Raw genomic sequence first — 22,023 nt, forward strand, 5'->3', positions numbered from 1 at the left:
GTAACCACCTAGCAACACCCTAGCAACCACTCAGAACATCTTAGAAACCAACTTGCATTTACATAGTAGCAAGTTTAAAACCATTCCTCTAACAACCCCATAGTATGCACAAAACACTCTAGTATCCATCTAGCAACACCCCAGCAACTACTCAGAACTCCTTAGAAACCACCTAGCAATCCATAGCATAGTTTGAAACCACTCAGAATCACATGACGACCTCGTAATATTCACTTAAAACACCCTGGTAACCACCTAGCAACACCCTAGCAACCACTCAAAACACCTTAGAAACTACCTTGCATTCGCATAGTAGCAAGTTTAAAATAATTAATCTAACAACCCCATAGTATGCACAAAACACTCTAGTATCCACCTAGCAACACCCTAGCAACGACTCATAACACCTTAGAAACCACCTTGCATTCACATAGTGGCAAGTTTAAAAGAATGAATCTAACAACCCCATAGTATGTACTAAAACACCCTAGTATCCACCTAGCAACACCTTTGCAACCACTCAGAACACATTAGAAACCAACTTGCATTTACATTCTAGCAAGTTTAAAACCATTCATCTAACAACCCCATAGTATGCACTAAAACACTCTAGTATCCACCTAGCAACACCCTAGCAACCACTCAGAAGTCCTTAGAAACCACCTATCAATCCATAGCATAGTTTAAAACCACTCAATAACCTGACGACCTCGTAATATTCACTTAAAACACCCTGGTAACCACCTAGCAACACCCTAGCAACCACTCAGAACATCTTAGAAACCACCTTGCATTCACATAGTCGCAAGTTTAAAATAATTCATCTAACAACCACATAGTATGCACTAAAACACTCTAGTATCCACCTAGCAACACCCTAGCAACCACTCAGAACACATTAGAAACCACCTTGAAATATAAATATCTATTTCCGATGATTACTATCATCTGATTATGGAGCGTTGATTGTGTTTTATCATGGTACTGTGCCCCCCCCCCGTGGCTGCTGGCTCTGGTGGGGTCAGTCGCTCTGCACAGGCTGAATGGAGCGGTGTGTTTGTGCGCAGGTGGAGCGTTCGAGGTGAAGCAGCATCCGTTCTTCTGCGATCTGGACTGGAGCAGTCTGCTCCGCCAGAAAGCCGAGTTCATCCCTCATCTGGAGTCGGAGGAGGACACCAGCTACTTCGACAGTGAGTGACGGGCGGATGGATTGTGTGTGATTATGCTGGTGTCTGTTAAGGCCCCCGATATATTTCAAGCAAAACTGGTGTGACGAACATTTTGAACACAATCAGGCCAAACCGAAGTTCGTTTAGAGGTAGTTTGGGGGATTTGAAACCGCTTGCCAATGCAAACTTTCCGGAAAAATTTCACTCTGTCTAGTAAACGCCTTCATATTAACATTGGTCAGTGGCGATGATGTAATAGTTGTGTGTGGCTCTGAGGCTCCGCAACCACTCAGAACTCCTTAGAAACCACCTTGCATTCGCATAGTAGCAAGTTTAAAATCATTCATCTAACAACCCCATAGTATGCACTAAGACACCCTGGTAACCACCTAGCAACACCTTAGCAACCACTCAGAACACCTTAGAAACCACCTTGCATTCGCATAGTAGCCAGTTTAAAATCATTCATCTAACAACCCCATTGTATGCACTAAAACACCCTAGTAACCAATTAGCAAAACCTTAGCAACCACTCAGAATACATTAGAAACAACCTTGCATTCACATAGTGGCAAGTTTAAAATCATTCATCTAACAACCCCATAGTATGCACTAAAACACCCTGGTAACCACCTAGCAACACCTTAGCAACCACTCAGAACACCTTAGAAACCACCTTGCATTCGCATAGTAGCCAGTTTAAAATCATTCATCTAACAACCCCATAGTATGCACTAAAACACCCTGGTAACCACCTAGCAACACCTTAGCAACCACTCAGAACACCTTAGAAACCACCTTGCATTCGCATAGTAGCCAGTTTAAAATCATTCATCTAACAACCCCATATTATGCACAAACACTCCAGTATTCACGTAGCAACACCTTAGCAACCACTCAGAACACTTTAGAAACCACCTTGCATTCGTATAGTAGCAAGTTTAAAATCATTCATCTAACAACCCCATATTATGCACTAAAACACTCTAGTAACCACCTAGCAACACCTTAGCAACCACTCAGAACACCTTAGAAACCACCTTGCATTCGCATAGTAGCGAGTTTAAAATCATTCATCTAACAACCCCATAGTATGCACTAAAATACTCTAGTATCCACCTAGCAACACCCTAGCAACCACTCAGAAGTCCTTAGAAACCACCTAGTTTGGGGGATTTGAAACAGCTTGCCAATGCAAACTTTCCGTAAAAAGTTCTATTCATCTAAACGCCGCTCTCAACAGTATGGACGGCATCTAGATGTCCGCTAACAATATACCCCTCACATATTCATAACATAACTCATCTGTCCGTTCCAGCGCGATCCGAGCGGTATCATCACGTTCACTCGTACGATGAGGACGACACCAATGACGACGAGCCAGTGGAGATTCACCACTTCTCCTCCTGCTCTCCGCGCTTCAGCAAGGTTAGACCTCTCCCATGAGAGTCATATACTGAGGATTGTGGGTAATGTAGTCTATTGCAGGACTCATGTAATGCGTCTGGATCTCAGGTGTACAGCAGCATGGAGCATCTGTCCCAGCTGGAGCACAAGCCTGTGGTGACCCGCAGAGAGCCCAAAGCTCACAGGGAAGATCGCGGGAAGAGAGAGAGTCTGGGCAGCGTGACCCTCCGAGACAAGACCTGGAGAACCGGATCTCCTGAGATGTAAGAGCAACAACATAGCATCCTCCCAGAATAGCCCAGCAACACCCTAGCAACCACATAGTCGCAATTGTAACGTCACCCAGTACCACCTAACTGCACCCTAGCAAAAACAGAGTCAGTTTAAAACCTCTCAGAACCGCCTAACAACCCTATAAAATTAACTTAAAACACCCTGGTAACCACTTAGCAACATCTTAGCAACAACTCAGAACACCTTAGAAACCACCTTGCAACCACATAGTAGCAAGTTTAAAATCATTAATCTAACAATCCCATAGTATGCTCTAAAACACTCTAGTATCCACCTAGCAACACCTTAGCAACCACTCAGAACACCTTAGAAACCACCTAGCAATCCATAGTAGCAAGTTTAAAATCATTCATCTAACAATCCCATAGTATGCACTAAAACACTCTAGTATCCACCTAGCAACACCATAGCAACAACTCAGAACACCTTAGAAACCACCTAGCAATCCATAGTAGCAAGTTTTAAATAATTCATCTAACAACCCCATAGTATGCACTAAAACACCCTGGTAACCACCTTGCAACATCTTAGCAACAACTCAGAACACCTTAGAAACCACCTTGCATCCACATAGTAGCAAGTTTAAAATCATTAATCTAACAATCCCATAGTATGCTCTAAAACACTCTAGTATCCACCTAGCAACACCTTAGCAACCACTCAGAACACCTTAGAAACCACCTAGCAATCCATAGTAGCAAGTTTAAAATCATTCATCTAACAATCCCATATTATGCACTAAAACACTCTAGTAACCACCTAGCAACACCCTAGCAACCACTCAGAACACATTAGAAACCACCTTGCATACACATAGTAGCAAGTTTAAAACCATTCATCTAACAACCCCATAGTATGCACTAAAACACCCTAGTATCCACCTAGCAACCCCTCCGAACACCTTAGAAATCACCTAGCAATCCATAGTAGCAAGTTTAAAATCATTCATCTAACAACCCCATAGTATGCACTAAAACACCCTAGTATCCACCTAGCAACACCTTAGCAACCACTCCAAACACCTTAGAAACCACCTAGCAATCCATAGAAGCAAGTTTAAAATCATTAATCTAACAACCCCATAGTATGCACTAAAACACTCTAGTAACCACCTAGCAACACCCTAGCAACCATTCAGAACACCTTAGAAACCACCTTGCATTCAAATAGTAGCAAGTTTAATATCATTCATCTAACAACCCCATAGTATGCACTAAAACACCCTAGTAACCACCTAGCAACACCCTAGCAACCACTCAGACTCCCAGAATAGCCCTGCAGCCACTCATAGTAGCTCATTTAAAACCGTCCGGAACTGCATAGCATGTACTAAAAACATCCTAGCAATGGCCTTGAGAGCACTGTCTATCAACCTTAAAGTATTAAAATCTATGTTTTTGATGTGTTTTAATGATTAATTGCTCGTTCTAAAAGCCACTGATGTTCCTCTTTTCTGTGTGTAGGAAGCGTTTGTCGTGTTCGGAGTCGTCCTTCACTGAGTCCGACTCCAGTCCTCCGGGAGCTCGGCGCCGCTTCTCAGCGCTGATGGACACGCACCGCTTCGCCTCTCCACTAGAGGGAGACGCTGATGTGCACACGCGCCAGCCTGCCATCAAGGTCAGGGGAACGTCACTAGAGGGCGCAAGTGTGCCCGTCAGCTCCGGCCTGCTGGAGTCCAGCTCTGTGACATCAGCCGGACATCCTGGAGGTGATTGGGCTTTCAGATAAAGAGAATCATACATTATAGTCAGGGCTCCAGACTGACTTTTTGCCTTGGTTGCACTGGTGCGCCTAACTTTTTTATTTAGGTGCACCCAAATTTTTCCCTGGCAGACGTCCCCTTGAACGCCACAATTTCAAGGTCACCTTTTTGTCATACACCTTATATATTCATACATATTTTGTAAAGGACAACATAATATATGCATTTTCACACTAAAACACTCTAGTATCCATCTAACAACACCTTAGCAACCACTCTGAACACCTTAGAAACCACCTAGCAATCCATAGTAGCAAGTTTAAAATGCATCATCTTCTAACAATCCCATAGTATGCAGTAAAACACCCTAGTATCCACCTAACAACACCTTAGCAACCACTCAGAACACATAAGAAACCACCTTGCATACACATAGTAGCAAGTTTAAAACCATTAATCTAACAATCCCATAGTATGCACTAAAACACCCAAGTATCCACCTAGCAACACCTTAGCAACCACTCAGAACACCTTAGAAACCACCTTGCATTCACATAGTAGCAAGTTTAAAATCATTCATCTGACAACCCCATAGTATGCACTAAAACACTCTAGTAACCACCTAGCAACACCCTAGCAACCACTCAGAACTCCTTAGAAACCACCTTGCATTCACATAGTGGCAAGTTTAAAACCATTCATCTAACAACCCCATAGTATGCACTAAAACACCCTAGTATCCACCTAGCAACACCCTAGCAACCACTCAGAACTCCTTAGAAACCACCTAGCAATCCATAGTAGCAAGTTTAAAATAATTTGTCTAACAACCTCATAGCATGCACTAAAACACCCTAGTAACCACCTAGCAACACCTTAGCAACCACTCAGAACACCTTAGAAACCAATAATAATAAAATAATAAACAATGAAATACAATTTCAATACAACGGATTTTTTAATTTCCTCTGCCTGCGATACATATCACGCTTTGATGATGGTCATAATTATGTGGTAACGTTACTGATAGGCTATTGTAGGCTACGGTAGCCTATAGATGTTTATATTTTTTAATAAAATTGTGCCAGCTGAAACATGCTATAGTGAAATTATGAATTTTTACGGGTAGATCACTGCAGTTGAACGTTTTTTTTCAAAGAGCCAGAAAGTCACTTTGCAGCAGACAAAACAAATTAACAATGATACTAACGTTAGCGTTTCAGGCAAATATCGTTCTCAAAGAGATTATTTTTGGGATATAATATATCAATGCACAATCACAGTAGTGACGCCGACTGGGTTAAGCATTTACTTACGACTTACGACGACTGTTATTTTTGTGGTTAGCTTGACGAAGCAGTGTAAACCGACAGGAATATCTGGACCACAGCCAATCAGAGGCCAGTGTTAATTTTGACAGCAAATTTTGATTTAGTTTTAGTCATAGTCTTTTGACTAAAATGCCATTTAGTTTTAGTCATATTTTAGTCACCTGAATTGTTTTTAGTTTTAGTCTAGTTTTAGTCGACTAAATATCATATTTTAAATCTACAGTAGATTTATTCTCCTAAAATCTAATGAGTTTAGTTCAATTGTAATACATTAAGCATTTAAGTATTACACAACCGACTGTCACTTGATCATTTTGTTTTTGACATTAAAAATACGCGAAAGAGCGCAATTCAGTTTTTGTTTGTTTTTAAAAAAACATCTATATAGTTTTTATAACTTTGTATTTCTGTTTTAGTTAGTATATCATGTTAAGCTAAAGCTTCAAATAAGTTTGTTTGTTTCTTTTTTAAATTTCAGTTAACATTTATTTAATTTCAAGATTTTTTTTTATGGTTTTAGTGAACTATTATAACCCTGATACTTTATTGAATATGTGTCAAATACTGGTCTTTCCTCCTGACTATGAATTAAATGGGAATTAAATTAAATACAGTTTATTGTGGAAGCAAAAACTAATATATAATGCGTGACTTTTAATGATAAACCAGCTGGAAATACACCGGGACTCTTATTTTGAAATCTCGCCTTACTATTGCAGTTGCAGGAGCTCATTCAAGTTCAGACGAGGAGATAAAATATGCGTTGTTACAACCGTCTAAAACACATTACTATATAAACATCGTAAAGTAAACACTGTCATTATTCATCAGCATTAGTTCATAAACAATAACCTGGCATAAATGTGTGTTATTCAGTGATTGAGCTGCTCTGGAGCGCTGGATTGGTTCTGACTGGATCTCTTCCCTAATCGTCCCTCGCTAACATTTTCGTCTCGTTTTTATTTGTTGACGAAAATGTCAGTTGATTTTCATCATAGTTTTTGTCATCCAACACTAGTTTTTATTTAGTTATCGTCTCGTTTTCGTCAGTGAAAAAAGGTAGCTGATTATGACGAAAATTATTCATCAACGAAATTAACACTGTCAGAGGCAAAGACCCGTCCCACCTCTCTCTCTGATTGGTGGTTAAGACCACGATATGATCCAACCATGAGAGTGCCATAGAACTATATACATAGATGCCTCATTCGACCGCTCCACGTATATCGGCCCATAGAAACAGACGCTAATGAGGCATCTACGTATATATATCTATGGAGAGTTCCATCAAAGGAGAACAAACGCTTCATTCGTGGAGAGGATGTTGGGTGCACCGGTGCGAATTTTAGTCGCACCCTTACAAATTTTGGTCGCTCTAGAGCCCTGATAGTGTTGTGTTCCTGGGTGTCAGTCACTCTGAAACTCTTCCTGTTTCTCAGATAAGCTTCTGCGGCCCGCCGATGCCGTGCCTCTGCACATGCCAGACTCCTTCGGGCCTCGAGTCGGAAGTGACCTGGTCTTACGGAGAGCTCGACATCATCAGATTCCCACTGAAAGTGCGACTCGATCCGGCACCAAAGTCATAAAGTCGGCCTCTGCCACGGCCCTGTCTGTCATCATACCTGCAGGTGACACATCCAGACACTGGGGTCATAAATATCCCCGCACGTCAACATTAATATGATTGCACTATTGTCTTTCATCGTTATTTATATCTACATGACGTCATTCAACTCGGCGTCTGACGTCATTTGTCACTTTTGCATTTATGTTACATAGAAGAAGATAATAAGGTTTAAAGGGTTAGTTCACCCAAAAATGAAACATCTGTCATTAATTACTTACCCTCATGTCGTTGGACACCCGTCAGACCTCCGTTCATCTTCAGACACAAATGAAGATATTTTAGTGTAAATCTGATGGCTCTGAAAGGCCTCCATTGGCTCAATGCACGGTTCACTCTCAAGACCCTTAAAAGGCACTAAAGACGTCGTTACAAAGTCCATCTCACTACAGTGGCTCTACAATAACTTTATGAATCGGCGAGAATAGTTTTTGTGCGCAAAAAACCCCTAAATAACGACTTATATAGTGATGACGATTTCAAAACACGGCCTCATGAAGCTTCGAAGCGTTATGAATCAGTCGAATCATGATTCGGATCGCGTGTCAAACTGCTGCAATTTGGCGATTCAAACTGCTGAATCGACTCACTGATTCATAACGCTTCGAAGCTTCATGAGGCCTTGTTTTGAAATCGTCATCACTATGTAAGTCGTTATTTAGAGTTTTTTTGCGCACAAAAACTATTCTCGCCGATTCATAAAGTTATTGTAGAGCCACTGTAGTGAGATGGACTTTGTAACGACGTCTTTAGTGCCTTTTAAGGGTCTTGAGAGTGAACCGTGCATTGAGCCAATGGAGGCCTTTCAGAGCCATCAGATTTACACTAAAATATCTTCCTTTGTGTCTGAAGATGAACGGAGGTCTGACGGGTGTCCAACGACATGAGGGTAAGTAATTAATGACAGAATTTACATTTTTGGGTGAACTAACCCTTTAAATTCGACCCCCCCGCAACGACCCCCCCCCCCCTTGAGAGTAATATTACATTTCATATTTATATCACACAAACTCACCAAAAATAGACAAGTCATATATCAAATGAAAGCTCTCGCCCTCAAAAATATCTTATTTCACAGATCCAACACTTTACAGTGACGTTATTATCAAAAGAATCACAAAGATGGAAATGACTCCTTTGAACAAGCAAACACATGAGTCATATTCCTGTTCGTATCACTACCTCTTTGTTGAGCTACTAGCCTTAAACAAGCTCGTTCCTTCGGTTGTTTTCTTCAAAATGAGACTATTTTCACATGGCCAAACGACGCTGTAATATGTCACCGATGTCCAGATCAAAACATGCGATGCAGACAAATACTCTTATTATCCTTTGTTTGGATCGTCTTTGTTAGCCGCGATTGTTGGTGACGTCATCACGTATTGCATCATACGAGTATCTCAGCTCTCTATAGACACATCGATCATGCTTCTAGACCAATCAGAGGCCGAGATCTCCCTTTAGAACGTTGAGGAGGCGGGGCCTTCTTTTCGATTTTCCAGGCTTCAAACAATGCAGATTAGTAGGAGTTATTAGATAGTTTGGACAGATTAATCTCAATAACATTTTTTTAGAAGGAGATATCAAGAAGATTATTTTCTTCCACCTCTGTTTACTGCCACCTAGTGGAATCAACAGAAACTTTCGGAAGGGACATAAACCAAACAGGTTCAAAATTACAGATTTTCAAAAATATATCAAAATATGACCTTTTTGTATGTGTTTATTATAAAATTGTGACTACATACAATACATTTTAGTGGGGCTCAGCCCCCAGTGAGGGTATGGAAAAAAAAAATATTGGTAAGACTTTATTAGACTTTAATATTGGTAAGTTTAGGGTCCAATTCTCACTATTAAAGGATAAGTTCACTTTTAAATAAACTTTTGCTGATAATTTCCTCACCCCCATGTCATCCAAGATGTCCATGTCTTTCTTTCTGCAGTCGAAAAGAAATTACGTTTTTTGATGAAAACAGTCCAGGATTTTTCTCCATATAATGGACTTCAATGGGCTCCAAACGGTTCAAATGACAGTTTCAGTGCAGCTTCAAAGGGCTTTAAACGACACCAGATGATGAATAAGGGTCTTATCTAGACAAACCATCAGTTTCTGAGAGAAACCCAGCAGTATTTATGCTATTATTTTACCTCTTATCAGACGAACGTGATCATCTCTGAGCTCAGCCATAACTTCCGCTTAGTGAGGTCAAAATACGAGCCTGGTCATAGATATATGATCGTAGATGCCTCATTAGCGCCTGCACGGATCAATAGAATGAGGCATCTACGATCGATATATCTATGACCAGGCTTGTATTTTGACCTCACTCTCCAGAAGTTATGGTGGAGCTCAGAGATGATCACGTTCATATGAGCATTTTAAGATGTTCTGAACGGCAAAAAATTCGATAACAATAGCTTGAAAACCATGTCAGTGACTGATATGACTGATACAATTTTTCCATTTTTGTCAGTGAAGAGAGTAAACATATATTTAACTGATATTTATATGTTTTATGAATCATTTTCGAAGGCTAACAGGAAAGCTAGGTAACTACATTTTTTAAATTTATTAACAATATGCACACATTCATTACTAATCTTATGCTCAATACAAGCTGAAAAAAGCTGAACTTTTTAATTTACCGAAGGCTACAAATGGAATTATTAATTTACAATATCCACACATTCATTACTATTAATCTTATGCTTAATCTGAAGAAAACAGCTTTGTTAATATTTCTTGTTTGTTAGTTATATTATAAATAACATTACCATAGGCCTATTTCAAATCAAAATGGCGAAATTAGACCAAAGTTTATTCATTTGTCTGAATATTTTTGTCATTTGTTTAACATTTCTGACTTAAAGAAGCAGCTGTCAAATATGAAACGTTTAGTTTAGCTACATATCTCGCACTTGACGTCGAGTCGCGCAGCTAAAATTCATGCTCAGCTTCAGCAGCTTCTGTGAACATAAAGCCCGCCTACTTTGATTTGATTGGTTTTCTCAAATATTTTGACATTGACGAGCGGTGACAGACCAATGAGAGCTCAGATTAATGCACACACTGAAGCCCCCCTAAAAAGGGCCTAGTGGCGCCCATGAATGAGACCATTTTTATAAATTTACTCCAATGTTTGTGGGTAGGGCACTCTTTTAAATTCAGATATTTAAAAAAAAAATCTAAATATGCCGCAGAGCTGAAGTGGTTTATTAATGTGTAATTAAATAATAATGTGAGAGGAAAAAAAATGGTTAATAATGAATAAAAAATACAAAATTATGATTAAATTAAAGATTGAAATGTAAAAATGATTGAAAATACATAATTTTTCATATTAAAAAATGCCATGTCAGGAGTAATATTGCATGGTTAATGATTTATTTCTGCTTATGTGTCATGAATAAGGTCCTAACAGTATATTTTAAGTTTTAAAGTGTCAACAACCTTCACTTTTTTGCAAAACTGTGTTGACATAAAGACGCTATAAATGTCAGCAACCAATAAAATATGTTAATAAAGTCAAATAAAGTACTTTTTAGTACTATAATGCTAATAATTATTAGATTTTTTATCATTTTCTATAATATAGACAGCGGTGTTCATGCTTTTATAAACATTGCAAGTTTGTGTTTTCTTTAATAGTTGTGGGCCTCATTTATGAAACGCGCACATTTCTGTATAAAGTCATTCATAAAACAATTCTTATGTCTATTTTTCCATGCAAGTTCTATGCAAAAAATTGCACCTTTTTATCTGCAAAATCACAACACCTACCTATATTTAGATTATCTAGCATTATTTTCACTGTATGTGGCATTAATATATGAGCTTTTGTTATATTATGATGTACGGTTTTGTTTTTCCTCCCGTAGTTGAGCAGCATGGCACGTCTCCGCTGGCCAGTCCCATGTCTCCTCGCTCCATCTCGTCCAATCCCTCGTCTCGTGACTCGTCTCCGAGTCGCGATTACTCTCCTACGGTAAACGTTCTTCGCTCGCCGATCACCATCCATCGCTCTGGGAAGAAGTACGGCTTCACGCTGCGCGCCATCAGAGTCTACATGGGCGACAGTCATGTGTATAGCGTGCATCACATGGTCTGGGTACGAACGCGTTCCCGAGACGTTCTGAATTTATAGTGTCGCGCTTGATTGATTGATTGACATTTCTTTCTTCCAATCGCAGCATGTAGAGTGTGGCGGGCCGGCCCAGGAGGCGGGGCTTTGTGCCGGTGACCTCATTACCCATGTGAACGGGGAGTCTGTGCACGGATTGGTCCACACGGAGGTGGTGGAGCTCATTCTGAAGGTACGGGCGTCACGAACATCCCTGTGATAATCACTTTCTAGAGATAAAACTCTGACACGGTGCATTTGAAATTTTTTTAGAGTGGCAGCAAAGTAACAGTGACGACGACTCCGTTCGAAAACACCTCCATAAAGATCGGGCCGGCCAGGAAGCTGAGCTACAAAGCCAAGATGGCCAGACGCAACAAGAAGTCAGTAGCTAAAGATGGACAAGAGAGGTCAGAAAGAGTGAATGCTTTGGCATTAGATATACACCTGACTTATATGATCGCTTGACTCAGTTTGTCTCTCTCTCTCTCTCTCTCTGTCTGCAGTAAGAAGCGCAGCTCTCTCTTTCGTAAGATCACGAAACAGTCAAACCTGCTTCACACCAGTCGTAGTCTGTCCTCTCTGAATCGCTCTCTGTCGTCTGGAGACAGTCTGCCTGGATCGCCGACACACAACCTGTCTGCTCGCTCGCCCACACAGACGTACCGCTCCCCTCCAGACCCCGCCTACCTCGGTCAGAGCTCCTCCTCATTGGCTGAATCTGTTGTGTCATCTATACTTGTTATATTCAGTCAGACCAGGGTTTCCCAACCAAGGGGACACAAACCCCACAAACCCCCGGGGCTTCATTATGAAAAAATCTATCAAATTTAATTAAATAAACATAATTAAAAATATATACACTCACCTAAAGGATTATTAGGAACACATACTAATGCTGTGTTTGACACCCCTTCGCCTTCAGAACTGCCTTAATTCTATGTGGCATTGATTCAACAAGGTGCTGAAAGCATTATTTAGAAATATTGGCCCATATTGATAGGATAGCATCTTGCAGTTGATGGAGATTTGTGGGATGCACATCCAGGGCACGAAGCTCCCGTTCCACCACATCCCAAAGATGCTCTATTGGGTTGAGATCTGGCGACTGTGGGGGCCATTTTAGTCCAGTGAACTCATTGTCATGTTCAAGAAACCAATTTGAAATGATTGGAGCTTTGTGACGGTGCATTATCCTGCTGGAAGAAGCCATCAGAGGATGGGTACATGGTGGTCATAAAGGGATGGACATGGTCAGAAACAATGCTCAGGTAGGCCGTGGCATTTAAACGATGCCCAATTGGCACTAAGGGGCCTAAAGTGTGCCAAGAAAACATCCCCCACACCATTACACCACCACCACCAGCCTGCACAGTGGTAACAAGGCATGATGGATCCATGTTCTCATTCTGTTTATGCCAAATTCTGACTCTACCATTTGAATGTCTAAACAGAAATCGAGACTCATCAGACCAGGCAACATTTTTCCAGTCTTCAACTGTCCAATTTTGGTGAGCTTGTGCAAATTGTAGCCTCTTTTTCCTATTTGTAGTGGAGATGAGTGGTACCCGGTGGGGTCTTCTGCTGTTGTAGCCCATCCGCCTCAAGGTTGTGTGTATTGTGGCTTCACAAATGCTTTGCTGCATACCTCGGTTGTAACGAGTGATTATTTCAGTCAAAGTTGCTCTTCTATCAGCTTGAATCAGTCGGCCCATTCTCCTCTGACCTCTAGCATCAACAAGGCATTTTCGCCCACAGGACTGCCGCATACTGGATGTTTTTCCCTTTTCACACCATTCTTTGTAAACCCTAGAAATGGTTGTGCGTGAAAATCCCAGTAACTGAGCAGATTGTGAAATACTCAGACCGGCCCGTCTGGCAACAACAACCATGCCACGCTCAAAATTGCTTAAATCACCTTTCTTTCCCATTCTGACATTCAGTTTGGAGTTCAGGAGATTGTCTTGACCAGGACCACACCCCTAAATGCATTGAAGCAACTGCCATGTGATTGGTTGATTAGATAATTGCATTAATGAGAAATTGAACAGGTGTTCCTAATAATCCTTTAGGTGAGTGTATATGCATATTTACAACAATCAAAAAAATCTCGTTATTCTGATATTTTGCTCATTTATTATATGCATTATTTATTAAATGCATAATTGCATTGTATTACTTTTACTAACTTAGCTGGACTGATTGAAATTGTGCAATCATACAAATTAAGGTGTTTATATACTTTGTATGCAATTTTTGCATTACAGGAATAACAACAGTACACAAGGGGGCGATAGAGTTACAGTTTAATGTTTGTAGGCACCTTGCTTTTGGGTGCTTTCACATCTCTAGTTCGGTTCATTTGGTCCGAACCAAGGGCAAACAATTATACATTGTAACATTTTTCAGCTTTTTTGGTTCCTTTACACACCACACTGATTGTTTTGGTCCGAACCAGTGGAAACGAACCAAAATGCAGTCACATGACAACATCCACCTCACTCATTGGCCATGGCGTATTTCCTAAACTGCGACTGCGCGGGCTGGTTTTGTCCCTGGCCATAATCTATTACATTGTTTGTATACACCACAATATACAAACAATACACTGTAAACGGCGAGCGCCCATCGCTCGTCACTTCAAGCGGAGATCGCGCTGTTCTTGTGAGTTTTTGAATGTTGGGACCTAATATGGTCATCAGACCAAATTTCTATGAGGCTCCGCACCTCCTCACTACTCCAAGTTTGTCTGTGAGCTGCCATGCTAAAGTGCAAACTGTCAACAAACACTTCCTCATCCCATAATGCACAGCGCAACTGGTTTAGTCCAAAAATGATCAGTACTTTTTGCACTTTTTTCGAGGTCCGATCACGTTCTCACCACAAACGAACCGCTCCAGAGTTTGTTTGAAAGCGTACCGAGACCATCTCTTCAAGGAGCTCTCGTACGCTTGTTTGGTGCGCACCCGAGTGCGATTGCTGCTTTCACACCTGACCAAACAAACCGCACCAAAGGGGAAAACCAACTCTAGTACGATTCAACCGAACTAAGTGAGGCAGGTGTGAAAGCACCCTTAAACATGTTGAAGACAGATCATACTAATGCCTATTATAGCTCACCTTGCAACAGTGCTAGAATGCAAAGCATACATGAAGATCCTCCATTATGTCCAGTGTCTCTGAAGATCAAGCTTGAAGCATCTGTGTATACATGCAATACACACAAGAGTATGATTAGGGTCTAAGTTTTTGAGTAGCCGGACAATTGTAGACTATTATACAGTACATGCAGGAATATCTGGTTACAAAATTAAGTCCTTTCTAGAGAACAAAAGCAGAATTTTGCCTTGTTGAGTATGTTCTCGCATCGCAGTAAGTACTCGAGTGACATTTGACCTATTGAAGATGATATTTCTGTGGGCATGTGTCACCTCTTCCGTTTTGCGGCAGACGTGCTTTGAACTAAATTAGCCTTTGATATTTAACTTCAGTCAGTGTTTGGGTGTTTTGACGTGTGCCCTTTACATGTTCCTGGTTCTGACCTGGTTCTGTCCTTGTCCTTTCAGGCACGTCGTCTCAGAGCAGCTCTCCCGCATCCAGCACGCCAAACTCGCCTGCGACGTCTCAGCACATGCGGCCTAGCTCTCTTTACGGACTCTCGCCCAAACTCCACAGGCAGTACCGCTCTGCTCGCTGCAAATCCGCCGGGAACATTCCTCTATCCCCGCTGGCTCACACGCCATCCCCTACTTCGTCCTCCCCGCCACCCATCGCTGGACACACCGTTGGCAGCTCCAACACCACCCAGGCCTTCCCCGCCAAGCTCCATGCCTCTCCTCCGATCACGCGCCCCCGGCCCAAGAGCGCAGAACCGCCGCGTTCCCCTCTCCTCCAACGGGTGCAGTCCACCGAGAAGCTCGGCCCGCCCCCTCCGCCATCATTCCCATCCTCCTCATCTTCCGTGTGCTCGGACAGAAAGGGAGGGCTTTGCGTGTCCATGAGGAAGCACGGTTTGGAAGTTGTGCATGCAGAATACCGCCGGGAGTCGTTCCACTGTGAGCACGCTCTCCAGAGCCTGATGGAGATCGAGGGAGAGAATACGCCCGGGGCTCCGCCCTCTCCACCTGACCAGACACCAACACACACGCCCGCCCAGCACACGTTGAGTCCGGCGAGGCATCTCGGAAGGCAGGACTCAATGGCGGGTCGAGAGGAAGCGAGGAAACCCGACTCAAGTGAAGCAGTTTTAAGAACCGTGTCAAAAACCGAACCAATAGCAACCACCTTGGATCCTAAATCAACCCAGTTGGCCGAAACGCCTCAGAAGGACAAAATGGCCGCCAAGTCTGAATCTTCTCAAGTCGCCTCTACAGTGAAGGAGGCAGCAAGGGATGTGGGAAGGATCGAATCTCTCAGCATCACGTCTGCAACGGGATGTGGCTCCAAGGCCCCATATGTATCGCCAATTGTCCAGAGCTCTGGATTGAAGGAACTCAAACCCCATAGCCTTCAAACCGAGGGTCCTAAAGGGCTGGAGAATGGGAAAGATGCTGAAAAGATCCCGGCGAAGGAGAAAATTGCACCGTTAGTAGCTCCAGAGCCAAGCAAGTCAGGTAAAGGACCTCTAAAGGTTGAGGGGACTTTAGGCACACCTAAAGTCTCCGAAGCAATTCCTGTCCAGTCCAAAACCATTGGGGAACGGGTTCAAACCCCATCTGGGTCAACCAGAGCCCCTCAAGAGGAAAGATGTCGACTGGAAGCAGTTGAGGAGTCTCCAGCCTCTCCGTCTCCAACCGCCAAGTCGCCTTGCATAAGCAAATCTCGTGCCGTATCTCCTGGCGACAGGTCCAGCTTTGTGACGCAGCTCACCAGTGTGGCTAAAACTGTGCTTGGGCCGATGAAGTTGGGCTCTCAGGATGGCGGGAAGGCCAAGGACGGCTCCAAAACCAATGAGGATAAGCGAGCCGCCACCTTGGGAAAGTCCGAGGCCTCGTCTGGGAGTCGCCGCGGGCTGACGGGAACTTGGCCCGGTCCTGGATCGTCCAAGCCTGAAAAGGCCTCTAAGAGCTCTTCCAAACATTCATAACATTATAATGTGAAAGTTATATTCGGGACTCTGAATGGGAATGCGTTCCCGGTATTTGTCCAAATGCAGACTGTTCAAAAGACTCTACAGCCATCAAACCAAGATATAAACAAGAAGAAAAAAAATTCGCAAAAAAAGTAAAGGTGCTTATGACGCAAAAGTATGTGCACCATCATATGTGGATGTAGAACAAACCAGTACGTCTCTCTAGATGCATGTTACATTGTATATTGTGATTAGAAGAGTCAAAAAAATGAAGAAACGAAGACCTAATGCTAGTGAACACTGCACATCCAATCATTCCTGCCAGGTCTGTAGAGGGCATGTACTTTCAGTCATCACCATATCAACCAATCATTTTGTCAGATCTAGAAACGAGAGGTAGTTAAAGTGTTTGTTAACCAAGTGACCGACACCATAGATCTAAACACTCTCAATGTAGTACCTCGGCTAAACTGTTAAACTGCCGACAGTAGCGCGGCTATACTAATGCTAGAGGCAACCGGTGGAAATGATCGTTGCACAAGGACAGAACCGTGTGAATAAGTGCTTGTGTCTGCTGTCTTAATTACATTTGCACTGGATGATGCCCAGCAAAAGTCAACATGAAATCTAAATTGACCATATTTACTTTTAGCAATGCATGTTCCTGGTGTTATCGTGCACGGCTTTCCTTTTCCGCTAACTTCACCTCGGTCGTGCACAATGTTTAACAAGCTGATCTTAGTCAGGGTAGCGCCATATTTAATTCTTGACGGGAGTGAAAACTAGCCGTGGATTGCAGTGTTGCTTAAAGGGTCATGAAACCCCCTGTTTCAGCAGCCGTCAGTTCTCACCGCAGTTTTGAAAAATGCTATTAAAGTGGGCGTGGTTAAGCTGCGGAGTGGCGACTGACTGACAACAAAGTTTTATGAGCTTTGATTGGTTAATGGGCCGTAAAGAGCGGTTACACTCACAGTGTTTGTTTCGAAGACTCAGGTTCTACTGAATAGAACTTATGCGAAGCAGAAACTCTTACAAAGCAAAAACAAACACTCGTTTTTGATCCATTAGCGCATCTCTCACTTAATGAATGCGATCTCACTCTTTGAAGCGCCTGTCAATCAATGCGTGCTGCTGTGTTAAACGAGGCCTCTTCTCATAGGATAAGAACATGCGGTCTCATGAATAATTAAGTGAGTCGTCTTCTCATAGGATAAGGACATGCGGTCTCATGAATAATTAAGCAAGTCGTCTTCTCATAGGATAAGGACCAAGTGGCAACCTCCCCCAGTTTCTCTTGAAGCCAATACGGAAGTGACTTAAACTGCAGTTAATGGACTGGCTACTAGAGGCAGACTCCAGAAGGAGAAGAATCTCATTGAGCTCATGTTAAAATGCCCAACTTTACAGCAGAAGAACAGATGTTTACAGTCTGGGACACATTGTGGTTTTGGTCTATATATCTAATTTTGCCCTTCATGACGACTGTGAGGGGGTGAATTTTTTTTATAACTCATTTGTTTACATTATATAAAGCCTTAAAGTCCTCCATAATTAAGGGCATGGCCACTTTGAGTGACAGGTGGATTGCCGTTTGTCTGCTGTCTGTTAGTCATCGCGTCACCTCAGCTCCGCCCACGTCCCGCCTCTTTGCTACCCTACCCTACTTTACACTTCAAACTGCTCTTCAGAATCCTATGGGTGACGTCACAGACACTACGTCCATATTTTTTATAAGGACACGCAGACTCATGAATAATTAAGTGAGGCCTCTTCTCATAGGATTAGGACACGCTGACTCATGAATAATTAAGCGAGGCCTCTTCTCATAGGATTAGGACACGCTGACTCATGAATAATTAAGCGAGTCGTCTTCTCATTGGATAAAGACACGCTGACTCATGAATATTTAAGCAAGTCGTCTTCTCATTGGATAAAGACGCGCTGACTCATGAATAATTAAGCAAGTCGTCTTCTCATTGGATAAAGACACGCTGACTCATGAATAATTAAGCGAGGCCTCTTCTCATAGGATGAGGACATGCAGACTCATGAATAATTAAGCGAGGCCTCTTCTCATAGGATAAGGACACGCTGACTCATGAATATTTAAGAAAGTCGTCTTCTCATTGGATAAAGACACGCTGACTCATGAATAATTAAGCGAGGCCTCTTCTCATAGGATAAGGACACGCTGACTCATGAATAATTAAGCGAGGCCTCTTCTCATAGGATTAGGACACGCTGACTCATGAATAATTAAGCAAGGCCTCTTCTCATAGGATTAGGACACGCTGACTCATGAATAATAAAGCGAGTCGTCTTCTCATTGGATAAAGACACGCTGACTCATGAATATTTAAGCAAGCCGTCTTCTCATTGGATAAAGACACGCTGACTCATGAATAATTAAGCGAGGCCTCTTCTCATAGGATGAGGACATGCAGACTCATGAATAATTAAGCGAGGCCTCTTCTCATAGGATAAGGACACGCTGACTCATGAATAATTAAGCGAGGCCTCTTCTCATAGGATTAGGACACGCTGACTCATGAGTAATTAAGCGAGTCGTCTTCTCATTGGACAAAGACACGCTGACTCATGAATATTTAAGCGAGTCGTCTTCTCATTGGATAAAGACATGCAGTCTCATGAATAATTAAGCGAGGCCTCTTCTCATAGGATTAGGACACGCTGACTCATGAATAATTAAGCAAGGCCTCTTCTCATAGGATAAGGACACGCAGACTCATGAATAATTAAGCGAGGCCTCTTCTCATAGGATAAGGACATGCAGACTCATGAATAATTAAGCGGGGCCTCTTCTCATAGGATAAGGACACGCAGACTCATGAATAATTAAGCGAGTCGTCTTCTCATAGGACAAGGACATGCACTCATGAATAATTAAGAGAGGCCTCTTCTCATAGGATGAGGACATGCAGACTCATGAATAATTATGAGACAGCGATGAGTCATCGCCGTACTATAGTACAGGAAAACGCCACATTCTGTGACGTCGATACGAAGATGAATTTAAACCCAGAAGTTGAATATAGCGCAAAAAAAATTGTTTTCTCCAACAATCAAAACGAATGGATTGACTTCTATGATGCTCAACACTCATAACTCTGTTAAAATCTCAGAAAATTAGGTTTAGGGTTTCATGACCCTTTAATCTGTGTACGATTCAACCCTGACTACAGTCAAATAGCTACTTTGTAGGAAATGCGGCAGTGTAAAGCCAGTTAGCATTATGGCAATAATAGCACACATATCTGTAGAAGTAGATTATGGAGGTAAAATCAGTTTCAGATATCGTTTCATGTTGGCTTTTATGTGGCTGAATATAAACGTCTCGGAAAGACGCAAAGAGAGTCTATAAAGTTGAATGTGCCACTCTTGAGACCGAATGAGAAACGCTCAAGGATGGCATTGTTATGAAATGATATTGAGATTATTAGACAAACTCTATGAGGTCACCATGATGTCATCCTGTTAGAGTATATTAATAGGCCAGTAAATGCACTGTGGGATTATACACTTGAATTCATACGAAGCCTGAATTATCCTTTAGTATATATGCAGAAGAGTTTGTGAGGTGGTCCATGTGTAGGTGTGTTTAATTTGAATCCATGCAGGGCTTTTAATTAATTCAATTTTTGCTACATATTAGCGATCTTTTATAGGAATTTATTACGTAGCAGAACGTCTAGTGGTTTGCGAGAGATGAAACGATGGCTCTGTGTTACATGTGGAATTGATCTAATCTGTTTACACTTTGAATCTCTCACGTTTGTGTGAACGTCCTTTGGAGACTGTGTGTGTGTGTGTGTGTAGTGAATCTAGCGATGTATTTGGTGCCACGTTAGCTCAATGATTATCCAAATCAGCTGATCCTTGATTGACCAATATAGGACTTTACACGTTACCCAAATGTTAACCTTTAAGAGGGAGAAACAAATGATGGAGTGAATTTTGGCTGGTATTAACATGGTCTTTTAGACATTGTACTATGATAATACCATATTTTTGGGATATAAACCATGGTATTTCCTTGAATATACATGGATAATTCAGTACCATGGTGTACAATATATCAGGTACCATCTTTGTACCATAGTACTTCTTGTGAAGGTAGCATCATTTTTAATATGTTTATAATATTTTGGGTAGGGTGTATATGCCTTTATGACATGTTTTCGGATTGATTTGTGCTGTAAAGTGTGTGTGTGTGTGTGTGTAGGATAGACGGTGTCAGTTTTCTGTCTGTGTGTTTAGATTCTGTAGAGACAGTTACTCGTGCAAGAGTACAAGCAATGTTACAGAATGCACTTTATTGATTTTTCTCTTTGTATTTATTGATATGTTTATAATTTTGTTTGAATGATTTTTGCCCTGTTTGATTTATTAAAATGGGAGGTTGTATGACGCCCTTCGAACGCTGCTTTGCATAAATCTTCCTCTTAACTGTTTTACCTGTGAATTTTTTTGTACATTCACTTCTTATATCATTGTTTATTTATAGTTTTTTTATGATTTCTCACCTCAGGCAATGTTATAAACTAATGCAATTTAAAAAATAATAATAATAAAGTGCAGTAATAATAAAGAAGCCAATCACATGTTTTGTTTTGGGTTGTTTTTGTCTTTTTGAATGGGTTCGTAGATAAATGTTTAATTTAATATTGCTCAGTTATAGCAGGAAGGTCATAGAATATATAAAAACTATAGTTTAATAAAAGTAAAAACTTCATACATGTATGCAGTAACTGATTACTAGATAAATCATGTTTTAAAATGCTCATAATCAGTTTGGATTACATGATATATTATTCACACAATGGAATTAAATTATATCATATTTATTGATTCTCCCTAATTCTTCGTACACAATCCCATTCAAATTCAAAGGTCAAAAATAATCAGAAAAGTTGTCTGAATACATTAATACAGTAATCTATTACGCTACTAAATGCAATGTAACTTATTAATAGAAAACTGAAGTGTATGATATACATTTGTGTATGCAATGTCCTTTTTTATTCTCAGAATGATCATTTGTACAGTTATTGATTTTATTAGGAAAACGCCATATACATAAAAAGAATTGGGCTCAATGCAAACCCAAGTTTGTCACATTTTGTAAATGATTTTAATTATATGTAAACCCTTTGAAACAAACTAAAAACAAAAAAAGCGATGAAAACATGTAATGTTTTGAAAGCACTGGAATTTATTTTATTTTCATTTCCTGGCAGCTATGTTAATGTGATATTATAAGTATGTAATACCTTCTATTCT

At 41.3% G+C, this 22,023-nt stretch overlaps 1 protein-coding gene across 3 annotated transcripts in view; it reads left to right on the forward strand.

The window, feature by feature from the left end:
* mast1b (microtubule associated serine/threonine kinase 1b) overlaps nucleotides 1-16,984 on the forward strand; it is a 67,735-nt gene extending 50,751 nt beyond the window's left edge. For all 3 annotated transcript variants that reach the window (XM_079813926.1, XM_079813927.1, XM_079813925.1), the window contains 10 exons: nucleotides 1,068-1,190; nucleotides 2,488-2,597; nucleotides 2,685-2,839; nucleotides 4,334-4,578; nucleotides 7,343-7,531; nucleotides 11,410-11,639; nucleotides 11,722-11,844; nucleotides 11,925-12,061; nucleotides 12,158-12,345; nucleotides 15,218-16,984. In XM_079813926.1, the coding sequence (XP_079670052.1) occupies nucleotides 1,068-1,190; nucleotides 2,488-2,597; nucleotides 2,685-2,839; nucleotides 4,334-4,578; nucleotides 7,343-7,531; nucleotides 11,410-11,639; nucleotides 11,722-11,844; nucleotides 11,925-12,061; nucleotides 12,158-12,345; nucleotides 15,218-16,737 (3,020 nt within the window). In that variant the 3' untranslated portion in view covers nucleotides 16,738-16,984. The remainder of the gene's footprint in view (nucleotides 1-1,067; nucleotides 1,191-2,487; nucleotides 2,598-2,684; nucleotides 2,840-4,333; nucleotides 4,579-7,342; nucleotides 7,532-11,409; nucleotides 11,640-11,721; nucleotides 11,845-11,924; nucleotides 12,062-12,157; nucleotides 12,346-15,217) is intronic.
* The last annotated feature ends 5,039 nt before the right edge of the window (nucleotides 16,985-22,023 follow it).

The sequence above is a fragment of the Gobio gobio genome, assembly GCF_949357685.1.
Source record: "Gobio gobio genome assembly, chromosome: 1".
Taxonomy (NCBI): Eukaryota; Metazoa; Chordata; class Actinopteri; order Cypriniformes; family Gobionidae; genus Gobio; species Gobio gobio.